Consider the following 13,533-nt stretch of genomic DNA (forward strand, 5'->3'; position numbering starts at 1 on the left):
GCCATGTCCATTCATACATATATCTAGACTCGATAGAAAGGAAAAGAAGAGATCAAATCTTCGAAAACACCTCCATCGCCTCCCTCGTCTCCTCCTTCGTCTCCCTCACCAACCCACTAACAGCCTTGAACTCCGTCCTGCCCGCATCCCCCAATATCTCAAACAAAATCCCCTCACTACTCGTCACAATCGCGCCGGCATCCCGGAGCCGCGCAAGCGCCACCCCCCTCTCCTCCTTATTCATGCTACTCACCCCATCAACAATCACATACACCCTATGCCCGCGCTCCAGCAAATCCAGCGTCGTCTGCGTAATACAGATATGCGTCTCGATCCCCACAATGATAACATCCAGCGGCGTCTCCCCGCCCTTCGCGTTCGGCAACAGCGCATCGAGCTCCGGCGTGATCATCGAGAAAAGCGTCTTATCGATGTTGGCGCGCACAAGCGGCGTGGAGAGGTAGGGTTGGAGTTCGGAGACGACGTCGCCTAGTCGTGGGCGGTTTTGCGTGGTCACGTAGACGGGGATGTTGAGTGCTGAGGAGGCTTTGAGGAGTTTGGTGGTTGTTGTTATGCTGTTTGTTTGTTAGTCTGGGCGAATGGATGAGGGGTGTAGGCCAGGCGTACAGTTTCGGGAACTCGTAGATGGCGCGGAATTTCTCTTGGAGGTCGCAGATGCTGTTTGTGCTGTTAGAGGGTTGTCTTTTGATCTGTTGGTGACATGGGAGGCGTACAATAAGGCTGGATTGCCTGTGGACAGTACCCTGTTGTTAGCATTTCAGAATGTCAGTTGGGAGGAGTCAGGCGTACGGATCCGACAGGCTCGTGAGATGGCTGCCATTGTAAATTGCTTAGTGTGTTTTCGAGTTTATTTGCTAGATGGATGGTTGAGAATCTCAATTGCTTTGTGAGCTGGAGACGGGATGGAATAATCGTGACATATGAAAAAGTATGAGGCCGCTGTTTCTTGCTGCGGAGGAATATGGCGGGGAAAATCGGACCAGTGCGGGGAAGCTTTTCGCCCGAGAAATCAGGCTTCAACAGAAACAGTTCTAGGTAGTTATCTCCGAGTCAGACGGCTGAATGTATTGCAAATATCACAGCTTTTATTAACGGGTATACGGGATACATCGTCTATATACACTAAAGTTCTTGGAATAGTTTGATCTCTTGGATCTTTGCCCGTCCGGAGAACCAGCTGTCGTCACCCTTTAGAGCTGCTTGCCGGATGGCGTAGAGCTCGTCCAGGAACGCCGGGACGAAGCTTCCCGGTCCCCGGACGTAGTCTTTCGACGCGGCGTTCTCCGCCGCAATCTCGTACATCAGGATACCTGACAGAACGGCCAGGAGCTTGTCGGAGGGGTGCACAGCCAGGAAGCAGCCGGATACCATTCCCACGGCACAACCAGTCTGTACCTTGAGTTAGCAAGAGATTGAGGAAAGGATAGTATTGGACGTACGCCGGTGACTTGTCCAAGGAATTCATGGCCATTCTCGACAGCGATCACACGCTCGCCGTCGCTTAGATAGTCGACGGCGCCGGTCAAAAGGACGACGTTTCCTGTCAGGGTTAGCAACTAGATCCCACTTGGAAGGACGGTGCAGCGTACGCTCTCTTCTGGCTAGGTCGCGGGCCAATCTGGCCTTCTCTTGTCCGTCAAGAGTGCTTGGTCCGCTGTCCACGCCGCGCTGGACCGCATTACTGCTTCCTGACACCTGTCTAATTTCTCCTTCGTTTCCCTTGATAAGATCAAAGTAACCCCCGCTCATAAGCTCCTTGACGGCCCCACGTCGGACCTGGGTCGCAGCGGCGCCGACGGGGTCGTAGACCACAGGATTTCCGCGCTCGTTGTACGATTTGATCGCTTGGAGGTAGTTCGGTATACTTTCCCGCGACAAGGTTCCCATATTGATGACAAGAGCACCGTCGAATTTGGCCAGGTCGACTGCTTCTTCACCGTATGGTGACATGATCGGGGAGGCGCCCCTGCAAGCCAATTAGATAAATCAATAATGACTCAAATGCAGACGTACATTGCGAGAGCAACATTAGCAACAAAATTGGCCACGACGTAGTTAATCATATTATGGACCAAAGGGTGTGCCTTGACCATCTTCTGAACTATTTGAGCTACCTCTTCGACCAGTGCTGCAGCTTCACTCGCTCGAGGTGCCTTGGGTTCCCATGCAAAGCTGGGTGGGCTGTTGATACGCTTGACAAACTCCTCTGCCGCAGCGCGCGGGTCGTCAGCTGCCATGATGGCACTGACGATAGCGACACCATCCAGGCCCTTTCTGGGAGCTTTGGACTGGTACATCACACGCTGGACGTTCGAGAGGTTGATACCGCCGATAGCGACGGTCCCCACCTTTCGACCAGAGTCGGAAATAGCGTCGAGGATTGCCTGCGTGCCCGCTGTTCCGAGGATGTGTTTCGTGTTCGTTTTACTGGCAAGTCAGATTAAATCATGACAAGGTCATCCATGGATCATCCGTCTAAATAGCAACTTACGTCGGCGTTGCGAACATGGTTCCGATACCCAGGTAATCGGCACCCGCCTCGATGGCTCGCTGGGCCTCTTCAACAGAAGACGCACTGATTCCGATGATAGCATCTTTGGGAAGCAGTTTTTTCGCCTCCTCGATGTCTGTAACAACCGTATCAGTACGGATCAATAGCGGTCACCTGAGGCCATGGGTCGTACACATATCGTCTTGCCCGAGATGGACGCCTTCTGCCCCAACAGCGAGGGCGACATCTACACGATCGTTGATCAACAGTGGGACTTCATAAGCTTTGGTGATTCTGTGCAGCTCTTTAGCCGTTCGAATCAAATCCCCTGTGTCGCTCGTTTTGTCTCTATATTGCACAATAGTCACACCTGACGCAACACATTAGCAGAGATGTTGCTGTGCGAGACAAGTGTGACATTGACTGACCTCCTTTCAAGGCTTCTTCTACCACAGTGCACAGATCCCGGCCTTTAAGAATGGCTGGGGTCGAGTCTGTGACCAGGTATACTGATAGGTCTAAAGGCATTTTCTATTGCCGTTGTCAGCATATGGCCGGGAGCCAGAAGTTTGCGGCAGACAGAACAGTGAGGGGCAGGAGGGGTTGAGATTGATATGAGATCAAATGAGTCCGAGAACAGAGAGTTGTACATGTAGAAGCATACTTACACAAAGTAACTTTTATGCGAGTGATCCACAATATGGAATTCGCTGGTGTTGGCTCTCCCGTGGTCCAGATCAGAGGACTCGGGAAGAGTCAGAGGCAGCATCAAATGACGTTGGAAGCGTGTGGGGACACCCGGTGAGGTCAAACTCAGGTGTCGAGGTTGTACTCCGATTCAGCCATCAAGTTTGCTCTTGATAAATGAAATTTCTGGTATTCAAAGCTACATCCACACTGAGTATCGTCCATGATAGCTGCTACTGATCTCAATGGAACAATCTGTACAATGAACCCTCGGGCTGATACATATATAGATGAGTGACACAACCACAGAACAACAGCCTCGTCACAGAATCATGAACTGGTAGTTAACAAATCTGCAAATGATGCAGAGGCCTCGTATAATTCCTCCGTAGTCACATATTGCTTTCATTTACTCTTACAGTGATGGAACGTCCTGTTGTTCTGCCTGAGGGAGACTGAGACATTGATCATGTGACCCTGCATCAAGATGAGAAGGAACACGTGCCCTCGGAAGAAGTATCCCGGTGATCCGGAAGAGGCAAGGCAACAGTGCTGAGTCAGCAACCTTGAAATTTTTCTCAGCGAGTCTTGGCACCTCGGGTCCGAGCCTTTCCTTCTGTTTGGCCCTCGTCTTCTTTCCTCGTTTCGCTTTCTCTTCTCACTCACTCTCGCACACAACTCTCAACTCTTCTCATCCATCTACATATTCTGCATCATCTATTTCAACCGGCTTTCAACGCTGCTATCTCGTCCAAGCTACACGCTTCAGCTGTTAAACGTATCTGAGTTTGTCAGCTCTCGTTTTGATCGAAGAAAAGCCACTGGTTAGTTTCTTGATACGGTCTTCTTTGGTCAACCGTCCGCCACCACGAGTTCGAGGTCTGACTTTAGTTGCCTCTCACTTTTCAGAAGAACCATCCGTTGGTTTCTTTCCCAACTACCGGAGAAAGCCACTCAAAGAAAAAGAGTCGGTCGCGAACTTGTCTATGTATTCGTCCTGCGTCAGAGATTTCGAACACCACCTGCCGCTCAAGCTGCAACAGTTTCGCTCCGAGCTGAAACCTTGTAGTATACATTCAAAGTCCTGTGGCTGAACCCCAGGCTTGCTCCATCTGCTGTGTGAAATCGTTTAGTCGAAACGATTCTAACTCTCCACCATCCACTACTTTTCAAAAGTCGAGGAACTCGCTACGCATGTCTTGTCTTTTCAAGATATCACTGGTCCATAATCCCTCCCGCTTCGTTTTCAAGCAGCTCGTTCTCACTGTTTCGTGAAAAAAAATAATCATCTTCAACAACCGTCAAAATGGCTACCGTCAACATTCGTCGTGATGTCACCGATCCTTTCTACCGTTACAAGATGGAGCGCCTCCAGTCTAAGATTGAAGGCAAGGGTAACGGTATCAAGACTGTGGTTGTCAACCTGAACTCGGTCGCTCAGTCCTTGAGCCGTCCTCCGTCCTATGTGATTAAGTACTTCGGATTTGAACTCGGTGCTCAGGCTAACGCCAAGCCCACCGATGATCGCTGGATTATCAACGGCGCCCATGATGCTGCCAAGCTTCAGGATTACCTCGATGGCTTCATCTCCAAGTTTGTGCTTTGCAAGAAATGTAAGAATCCTGAAACGGATGTCATCATCAAGGACGACAAGATCATCCTTGACTGCAAGGCCTGTGGTCAGCGCACCGATGTTGATCCCCGTTTGAAGCTGAGCACCTTCATTCTCCGCGACCGTGCTTCTACCAAGGGAGGGAAGAAGGACAAGGCCGCCAGAAGAGCTCGCAAGAACAAGAGGGCCGAGGAGGGTACCAACGGTGACAATGTCAGCCCTGGAGACAGCAACTCCGACAACGGTGAAGTCGAGGATGTTGCCTTGGAAGCCAACAGCGACGATGAACTCACTCGCCGTATTAAGGCCGAGGCTCAGGCCCTCGAGGCTGAGAAAGACATTGAGGACGACGAATGGGCTGTTGACGTTTCTGAGGAGGCCGTCAAAGCTCGTGCCAAGGAGCTGCCTGACGATTTGAAGCGCTCCCTCGTCCTTGAGGATGCCGACGAAGACGGAGAGCCTGATGGACCGTCTGCCTACGATCTGCTTGGCAGCTGGATTCTCGAGACCGCATCTGAAAAGGGCGGCGTCACTGCCGTTAGCGATGTCGACATCTACAAGAAGGCCAAGGAATTCGGTATTGAGAACAAGCACAAGACTGTTGCTGTCCTTGCTCAGACCATCTTCGACGAGAAGATTGTCAAGCAGATTCCCGCCCGCGCTGCTTTCCTGAAGAAGATGATCACTTCTGAGCGCCACGAGAAGGCCTTCCTCGGCGGTACCGAGCGTTTTCTTGGCAAGGATCACCCTGAGCTAATCTCTCTGGTTCCCGCCGTCCTCTTGGGTTATTACCAGCACGACCTTGTCTCCGAGGATGTGCTCAAGGCATGGGGTTCCAAGGCCAGCAAGAAGTACGTCGACCTGTCGACCAGCAAGAAGGTTCGCAAGGCTGCTGAGCCCTTCCTTGACTGGCTCGAGAATGCTGAGAGCGATGACGAGGAAAGCGAGGATGACGAGTAAATCGGCTACTCGGTCTATTTGTGAAGTTCGGGATGCCTTCGGAACTTGCTTCTTTCTACACAATGCGCCAATTTCGGTCATAACCTAGCTATATCCACACTCATTCAGTTCACAGAGTGCACAACAATCGTGTCAAACACTTCCGTTGATTTGAGGTTAAATCTGATTGCTGCATCACTACCTCTCTATGAATAACAGATATCTCTCCTCAATATTCCTCTCATTTGTAGATTCCATTTGTAGAATAATCCCGCTGTAGACATCTCACACCGTAGACTACTCACACGCCGACAGCACGCATTGCAGTGGTACTGTCTGCCCCTGGGGCGTCACATAGATTTGTTCCTGCGGGACAAGTCATCTACTCCGTGCATCTGACCTCTATTTATACAAATTAGAACACCACCGGGACGAATTTCAAACGGTTTGCCAACGAAGACCAAGACTCCAATGGATTCTCCGAAATCTCGCTGATCATAGGCACGACATTACCCGCCTTGCTTCTACTCGACGTCGCGATTGCCTGCGCCTTTCGCTGCTGGAAGAGGAACCAAGTCAGATCCGCATTCCAGGTCTCCATGGCCTGAATGGCAGTCTCGACGGGCTCCAGCTCGGCACGTTGGGCAGTGGGTATATCAGAGGCTGAAACAGTAGCTTGAAGATGGAATTGGGAGTAGTAGTTTGAGCCAACGTAGAGTGTTATCCAGTCGGCTAAGAACTCGCATATTTGGTCGCCCATGGATAGTGGGAGACGGACGTGAGTGAGGAGGGTGATGAATAGGGAGAGCTGGGCGCGCCAGAGGGTATGGTGTGGTGTGAAGGCGCGAGCGCCAGAGGTGGTACTGGAGCCGGAGCCGGGTATGACTAACGATAGAGAGTGAGACAGAGGTAGGGAGAGATGGGTTTCTGATGGTGTGAGAGTCTCGGATGAGGGTGTTTTGTCGGATTGGTGGTGAGCGCGTCGCTCGAGTGCCCTTTCTGCGTCTTGACACACTTTGTCCCATGTGCGGCGATAGATGCGCTCCCAGCGGGGGAATTCGGCCTCGACGCGGGATGCCATAAAGTCGCCAGCTGTCTTGCACATGACTTCTATGGCTTCGCAGGCGGCAGTGCTGACGAATGTCTCCTCCTTGAAGTCGGACTCGTCGATTTTGCGTGTGCCGCTGCTGTTGACAGCGTTGGTAGACGGCGTGGACAAGTCCCTCGTCATGAGAGCGGTCGAGGACGAGTCGCTGGATAACGAAGACGGAAAGCTGATCTTTGATGCAACAGCAGGCCATAGATCATTGATGACTGGCAGGAAGCTGTTCTCGTTCTGCGCCAGGGCTGGGAAGCCTTGAATTAGGACGGAGAGTAAGGAGCGACGAAGGTAGGGCGAAGGAGAAGTCAGATGCGAGGGTATGGACTTGACAATGTGTAGAAGAATCGTGTGTGATTTACTGAGCGGCTTCTCCTCATCCTCCGGCTCTCGAGGAGGAGGAAGTGGCTCCTCGGATTCATCCGCGTTCAAGATGTCGGAGAGGTTGTCAGCGTCCAAGCTCTCGACCTTCTCAGTATCTGGTTTCCAGGGCCGGTTCGGATGTGACACTCTTTCTTCATCGTCTTCCACGTCTTCATCCATATACTTGGCTCGCTTTGTTCTACGGGCAGCCAAATCCTCTGCCAGGGTGGACACCAGCAGTCTCTGGTACTGCCGCTTGCGATGGTCGACAGCCTTGACCTCGCCATTGGTAATTGCGAGAAGTGACGGGGCTTTTGTGCCTTCCTCCACGATGGCAGCCAGGGTCTTGAACATCGTTTCCACAAGTCTGGGGTACCCATGGTACATATCCAGAATGCCAAACATTGAGTCGACCAAGTCATCCAAATAGGGAATCAATCGAGAACCACACAGTTTTACCATCATGAAGAGGACTTGCGGCGGGTAAGGTGAGACATCAAAGGTATTCAGTTTCAATGCCACTGAGTTCACCAGATAATCGACGTTTTCAATGATCATGGTGCTGGTATCCTCGTACTTGCAAGAGTTGGTGAGTATGTCAAGGCATACCATAGCATGCCTCTGAAGGTTAGAGTTAGTTGATGCGAGCAGCTGGAGAACTGGATATAGCGCATCCATCAGCTCCGGGCGAAATGCCTCTCCGAGTTGCTGTGCTTGAAGAGCAACCGCTTCCAGTGCGAGAGCAGAAATTCGCCAATCCCTGGAGGTCTCCGCCAGTGGTTGATCTAGAAGAGGCAACGAGTAGTAATATAGCTCCTCGATCATGGCCTTACTGCTTAGACTCTGGACCGATATTTCTATATGATCTAAGGATATGAAATCGTCGAGAATGCCCGTGAACTGCGAACCAGTTTTCAAAAAGTTCAGGGCTAACCAGAACGGAGCCACCACTGCATCTCCAGAGGCGCGGTGTATTTGACCGATGATGGACCTTGTAATCTCACTTCCAGACTCGGAGGTATTGAGACGAACGACCATCGATTGAAGATCCTTGAGAGTCTGCTGCTGACTGCGGTGGCCCAGAAGTACAGAGGGAAACGTCAATGACCGATTGTCTCGATGTAGAACGTCCAGACTTAAGTTCTCAACCATCTCTTGATTCACCGGCGAAGGATTCCTGGAGGCTTGGTTGACAGTAGCAGCAACACTATCGCACAAGCCTGATGCGAGAGCACTCGTGAGAATATCAGATCCCGACTGAACCTGGGAAAGTACCTGGAAGGCTGTTGATATCTGCTTGATTCCCCATTGCTTGGCTGTCTCATCATTGCCTTGCATAGTCCTCGGAAAAGCAGCGACCCAGGTGTGAAGCGAGTCCTTGAGAGTATCCAATACAACAGAATACGTGGTAGCAAGGTGATTCAGAGTAGTGTAGGCGTGATTGGGTGATTCTTCTGATATGGATAGGATGACAATCGTCTCTACCATGAGAGGTATCGAATCGTGGAGGGTAGCCGAACAGTCCTCTATGACCATCGAGCAGAGGTCCAAAAGCGCAGCCTGCACCTCCTGCCGTTCATGACGTCTTATCTGAATTATGTTCGCGAGAGCCAGCCTAATTTGCGTAGTCGTTGCTTTCAACCAAGATCCATCCAGGACTACCCTGTCTTCTGCTTGCTGGTTGTCCGCTTGCTGGGTTTTATTCGACTCTTCGGTGACCGAACTCGTGACTTGGTCGTTCAAAACGTTTCGGAGTAATTTAGTAAGAATCTGTAGACATATCGAGACTACCCTGAAAGAGCGGCGTATCTGAGTGGTCGGCTTCAGGACCTTTGTCAGAGCCGAAACCGTCCGCGGCATGATACTGGCTAAAACTACCCGATCGGTGATACGATCGAACAGAGCTCGAAGTGCCTCTGCAGCAGCCATACAGAATTCGTCCGACGGTCCATCCGAAACACCTTCGAGGAGTATGTACACAGCCTGGTCGACAATAGTGGCTGTACCAATCTCATGATAGATTGTTTGCTTTGCCTTTGGCCCTTCCAAAACACTGAATATAGCCGCGAAGCAATTGAAACAAGCGATACCGAGCTCCACGGGCTGCGAATGTAGAGACTGACCTCCACTGGCTTTATTCGGTGCACCGCCCACGATCAAGGTCAGCAGTATTATGAGCTGCTTGCCCAACTGAGGGGACAGGTGCCGGCGCCATCCTTTCGCAATCAGGATCCGTAGACAATTAACAGCCAGTTCCAATGTCCGCGCGGGAAGTCTCTGAGTCTCGTTGAAGATATGCGAGAGAGGGAAAAAGGCATATTCCGCTAGCTTCTCGTCCAGAGCATCTTGATCGGCAAGTTGAGTGAGGACGTTGTAGACCGGACTGAGGGCTTGGAAAACATCGTTGGGGGTTTTCTGACGTCCACGGAAGGCAAGACCGACTGAGCTCAGCTCAACACAGGGAGCACGCAGCTATGAAAAGGGATTAGCATTCTATCATGTATCATCCTAAAAGCTGGTCACCTTCTTAAAAGACTCCTGCCGCTGGGTCTCCATCAGGCCCAGCTACAGCTCCAAGCCGATTGACAAAGTTTGAATAGCGTCTAAGCCATCCAATTTGTCGCAGTATATATAGAAGAGACAGAGAATATGAAGCCGTTTGCTCCTCACGCAGCAGATAAATATAGAGAATTTCGAGTGAGTTGCTGGGCTATGAGAATGAGTGTATGCTTCTTGTACCTCTGTTTCCTTGCTTCTCCGCCTTCTGCCCGCATTTTCTGCCGCTACTTCACAGGCGGTGTGTATGATATAGTTGCAATGTTTGCCTCGCAGCACGATGAACATGACCGAGTTCGATCAAAAGACGCATAGCAGAACGTCTGAATTCTGGAGTAATATTTATTGATGCGATAGTGTCATCATTTGTAGTCATCGTTTGACCATTGAAACTCTCTTATTGCGATGTAAGCTTCGTGGTGTTGCATTACTATAGAGCACGTGATCTCTACTAGTCTCGCGTCACTACACGTCGCGTTCCTGCGAAAGGCTGCCTGCTGCCGGCAGAGGTTGCTGCCTTAATTGTACAATCAAGTCCGCAAGGCATAATGGGGCCTATTTAATGGACTTTGAGCTCCATGGTTGTATGTTATTTTGCTTTTGAAATTACTTGATGTCAAATTGTGCAGGACTTTGAAAGTGTCGCTGCGACACCTATGACCAGTCTCCGCATCTCCGCATCCATTGCGCCTGTATCGCATTATTGCCGCGGACCTGTCGCCTTTACCCCAAAAGCTAGAGTTTCACATCGCACTTCATTGCGGACATTCACTGGTTACAGCAGACCCCTGTTCTTGTCTGGGGCCACTCGTCCGGTCATTTCCATAACTCATCGCTCTTTTGCCATTACTGCGCTACCTACAATGGCAGATTCTAAGGGTAGGAAACAAGCTACGTTGGGGTATGTTCGAGACTCTCAATTGACCCTCGGGTGCGTTGTTTAGATGGACCGATTACTCTGCATGGCGAATTCTTACGCAACTTGATTGTGCTGACGAATATGGTTGCACCACAGGCGATTCTTCGGCTCCAATGCAGAGGGGCCGAAGACCGCACCAAAAAAGCAAACGACTTTGTCATTTTCGAACAAGAAAGATAAGAAGAGCGATGTTGTCGACGAACAAGCGAAAGCTGAGGAATCTTCCGGCATCGCTGAAGCGAAGTCGGAGCCGACAAATAGCGAAGATGTAAAAATGGAGGATTTGTCGGAGACAGAGGTGGCTCATACGAACGGTTCTCCAGGCTCCAAGTCTCTTAAACGGGAAAAGAGCAGCGACGAGGAAAGTGACTCGGATGTTCAACCAGTACAGAAAAGACGCCGGAAGAGCTCACGAGGGGCCGAAGCGGCTCCCGCCATACGAAGAAAGTCGCCGTCACCAAAGAGCTCTAAAATTGGCAAGGCCGAGGCCAAGGAAAGCTCACCACCTGCCATCTTGAAGAAGGCATCCGGCGAGGAAACACCAGAGAAAGAAGCGGAGCATTCGGAAGAAGAAGAGGTCGCGACCGCTAGCGAAGAGGAAGAAGAAGACGAGAAGCCCGAAATGATGAAGAAGACGATGGAAAAGGTGCAGGCCACGTTAAAAGCGACCGGCACGGAACCGTATCCTGACTGGAAACCTGGTGAACCCGTTCCCTACGCAGCTCTCTGCACGACATTTTCTCTTATCGAGATGACAACGAAGCGACTGATCATTTTGGCCCATTGCTCTCTTTTCCTCCGCCAAGTCCTCCGTTTGACGCCACAAGATCTTCTTCCAACGGTTCAACTGATGATCAACAAATTAGCCGCTGACTATGCCGGAATAGAGTTGGGTATCGGCGAATCGTTCATCATGAAGGCAATCGGCGAAAGTACAGGGCGTAGTTTGGCTGTGATCAAAGCAGATCAACATGAGATTGGCGATTTGGGCCTGGTAGCTGCCAAGAGTCGATCAAACCAGCCCACCATGTTCAAACCCAAGCCCTTGACCGTCAGAGGGGTGCATGAAGGTCTGATCGCTATTGCCAAAATTCAGGGCCAGGGGTCTCAAGATAAGAAGATCTCCGCGATCAAGAAGCTTCTGTCTGCGGCCGATGCGGCAACGGCAGGCAAAGGGGGCAAGGGTGTCGACATTACAAAGGATAAAGGAGGCGCCAGCGAAGCCAAGTTCATCGTCCGATTTTTGGAGGGCAAGTTGAGACTTGGCTTGGCAGAAAAGACAGTCCTCGTGGCTCTTGCTCAAGCGGTGGTGGCCCATGAGGCTGCTGTCAGAGGCGAAAAGACACCTTCTCCCGAGAAGATGGCGCAGGGTGAAGCTGTCCTTAAGACGGTATACAGTGAGCTACCCGCTTACGAAGTCATCATCCCTGCAATGCTCGAGCATGGCCTGTTCAACTTACCCAAGGTTTGCAAGCTCCAACCGGGAATTCCGATCAAGCCCATGCTTGCCAAACCTACAAAGTCTATCACCGAGGTGCTGAACCGATTTGAAGGAAAGGATTTCACCTGCGAGTACAAGTATGATGGCGAACGAGCTCAGATCCATTACGTCGCGCCCGATGTCGTTCACCACTACCCCGGGGCAAAAGCTACCCTGCAAAAGGATTCCAAGGGTCTCAGTGCGATCTTTTCACGAAACTCGGAAGACCTGTCAAAGAAGTATCCTGATGTGCTGGCCAAACTCGAGACTTGGGTCAAGGACGGAGTGAAGAGCTTTGTCTTGGACTGTGAGACGGTGGCTTGGGACACAGTGAACAAGAAGGTTCTACCATTCCAACAGCTTATGACTCGTAAGCGGAAGGATGTCAAAGCAGAGGATGTCAAGGTCAAAGTTTGCATTTTTGCATTTGACCTTTTGTTTTTGAATGGCGAAGTGAGCTCCCCGTAGTTTATCTGTATCAATCTTCAAGACTGACTTGCGGTTAGCCTACTGTCAAGAAGACGTTACGCGAACGTCGCGAGCTTCTGCACAGCTCATTCGAGGTCGTCGAGGGCGAATTTCAATTCGCTCAGCATGGCGACACGAATGATCTGGAAGAGATCCAGAATCTGCTGGACGAGAGTGTCAAAGCGTCATGTGAAGGGCTGATGGTGAAGATGTTGGATACGGAAGAGAGTGGTTACGAGCCCAGTAAACGAAGTCGGAATTGGCTAAAGGTATTCTTCGTTATGCCTACTTCTATCCTGCTTGTGACCCGGCTGACATCTATCAGGTCAAGAAAGACTACCTTGCAGGCGTTGGAGACTCCCTTGACCTCGTTGTGCTTGGTGCTTACCATGGCCGGGGCAAGCGGACCTCTGTCTACGGAGCTTTCCTGCTGGCTGCATACAATTCAAGCACACAGACTTACGAGACGATCTGCAACATTGGCACAGGGTTCTCAGAAGCGCTTCTGGAAGAGCTCTATAAAGAACTCTCGCCTTTAACGATAGACCGGCCCAAACCATTCTACTCGCATTCCAATGTTCCCAAGGATCAACCCGACGTGTGGTTTGAACCACGGTTGGTCTGGGAGGTGAAGACAGCGGATCTGACCCTGAGTCCTCGATATAAGGCTGCCGCCGATGAATTCGTGGGAACCACGGGTGGTGGAAAGGGCGTTTCTCTTCGCTTCCCACGGTTCATCAAATCACGCGACGACAAGAAGCCTGAGCAGGCGACGACCACGAGAGCCGTGGCAGAGATGTATCGCAAGCAAGAGGCCGTCCTGAAAGAAAACACCGGCAAAGGAGGTGTGGATGATGACTTTGAGTATTGAACGGAGTTTGTATCTCTTGTAGGACAG

The 13,533-nt window shown here is 51.0% G+C and overlaps 5 protein-coding genes across 5 annotated transcripts; 2 read left to right on the plus strand and 3 right to left on the minus strand.

The window, feature by feature from the left end:
* Positions 1–52: 52 nt before the first annotated feature.
* On the minus strand, positions 53–841 carry NFIA_084520 (putative isochorismatase family hydrolase; the record flags this gene model as incomplete). The annotated part of the gene is made up of 4 exons (XM_001260396.1): positions 53–575; positions 628–678; positions 735–750; positions 811–841. The coding sequence occupies 4 exons, from the start codon at positions 839–841 to the stop codon at positions 53–55; spliced, it is 621 nt and encodes a 206-aa protein (XP_001260397.1).
* Positions 842–1,143: 302 nt separating this feature from the next.
* NFIA_084530 (bifunctional hydroxyethylthiazole kinase/thiamine-phosphate diphosphorylase) lies at positions 1,144–3,040 on the minus strand (the record flags this gene model as incomplete). Its single annotated transcript, XM_001260397.1, has 7 exons — positions 1,144–1,410; positions 1,461–1,561; positions 1,611–1,987; positions 2,035–2,448; positions 2,513–2,648; positions 2,706–2,882; positions 2,941–3,040. The coding sequence occupies 7 exons, from the start codon at positions 3,038–3,040 to the stop codon at positions 1,144–1,146; spliced, it is 1,572 nt and encodes a 523-aa protein (XP_001260398.1).
* A 1,465-nt stretch (positions 3,041–4,505) lies between these two features.
* On the plus strand, positions 4,506–5,771 carry NFIA_084540 (translation initiation factor eIF5; the record flags this gene model as incomplete). The annotated part of the gene is made up of 1 exon (XM_001260398.1): positions 4,506–5,771. One exon carries the CDS (start codon positions 4,506–4,508, stop codon positions 5,769–5,771), a length of 1,266 nt encoding a protein of 421 aa, XP_001260399.1.
* A 394-nt stretch (positions 5,772–6,165) lies between these two features.
* NFIA_084550 (uncharacterized protein) lies at positions 6,166–9,768 on the minus strand (the record flags this gene model as incomplete). The annotated part of the gene is made up of 2 exons (XM_001260399.1): positions 6,166–9,684; positions 9,736–9,768. 2 exons carry the CDS (start codon positions 9,766–9,768, stop codon positions 6,166–6,168), a joined length of 3,552 nt encoding a protein of 1,183 aa, XP_001260400.1.
* Positions 9,769–10,631: 863 nt separating this feature from the next.
* NFIA_084560 (DNA ligase (ATP) CDC9) lies at positions 10,632–13,506 on the plus strand (the record flags this gene model as incomplete). The annotated part of the gene is made up of 6 exons (XM_001260400.1): positions 10,632–10,669; positions 10,784–11,830; positions 11,906–12,296; positions 12,351–12,620; positions 12,674–12,904; positions 12,961–13,506. The coding sequence occupies 6 exons, from the start codon at positions 10,632–10,634 to the stop codon at positions 13,504–13,506; spliced, it is 2,523 nt and encodes an 840-aa protein (XP_001260401.1).
* Positions 13,507–13,533: the final 27 nt, after the last annotated feature.

The sequence above is a fragment of the Aspergillus fischeri genome, genomic scaffold (assembly GCF_000149645.3).
Source record: "Aspergillus fischeri NRRL 181 1099437636264 genomic scaffold, whole genome shotgun sequence".
Classification (NCBI taxonomy): Eukaryota; Fungi; Ascomycota; class Eurotiomycetes; order Eurotiales; family Aspergillaceae; genus Aspergillus; species Aspergillus fischeri.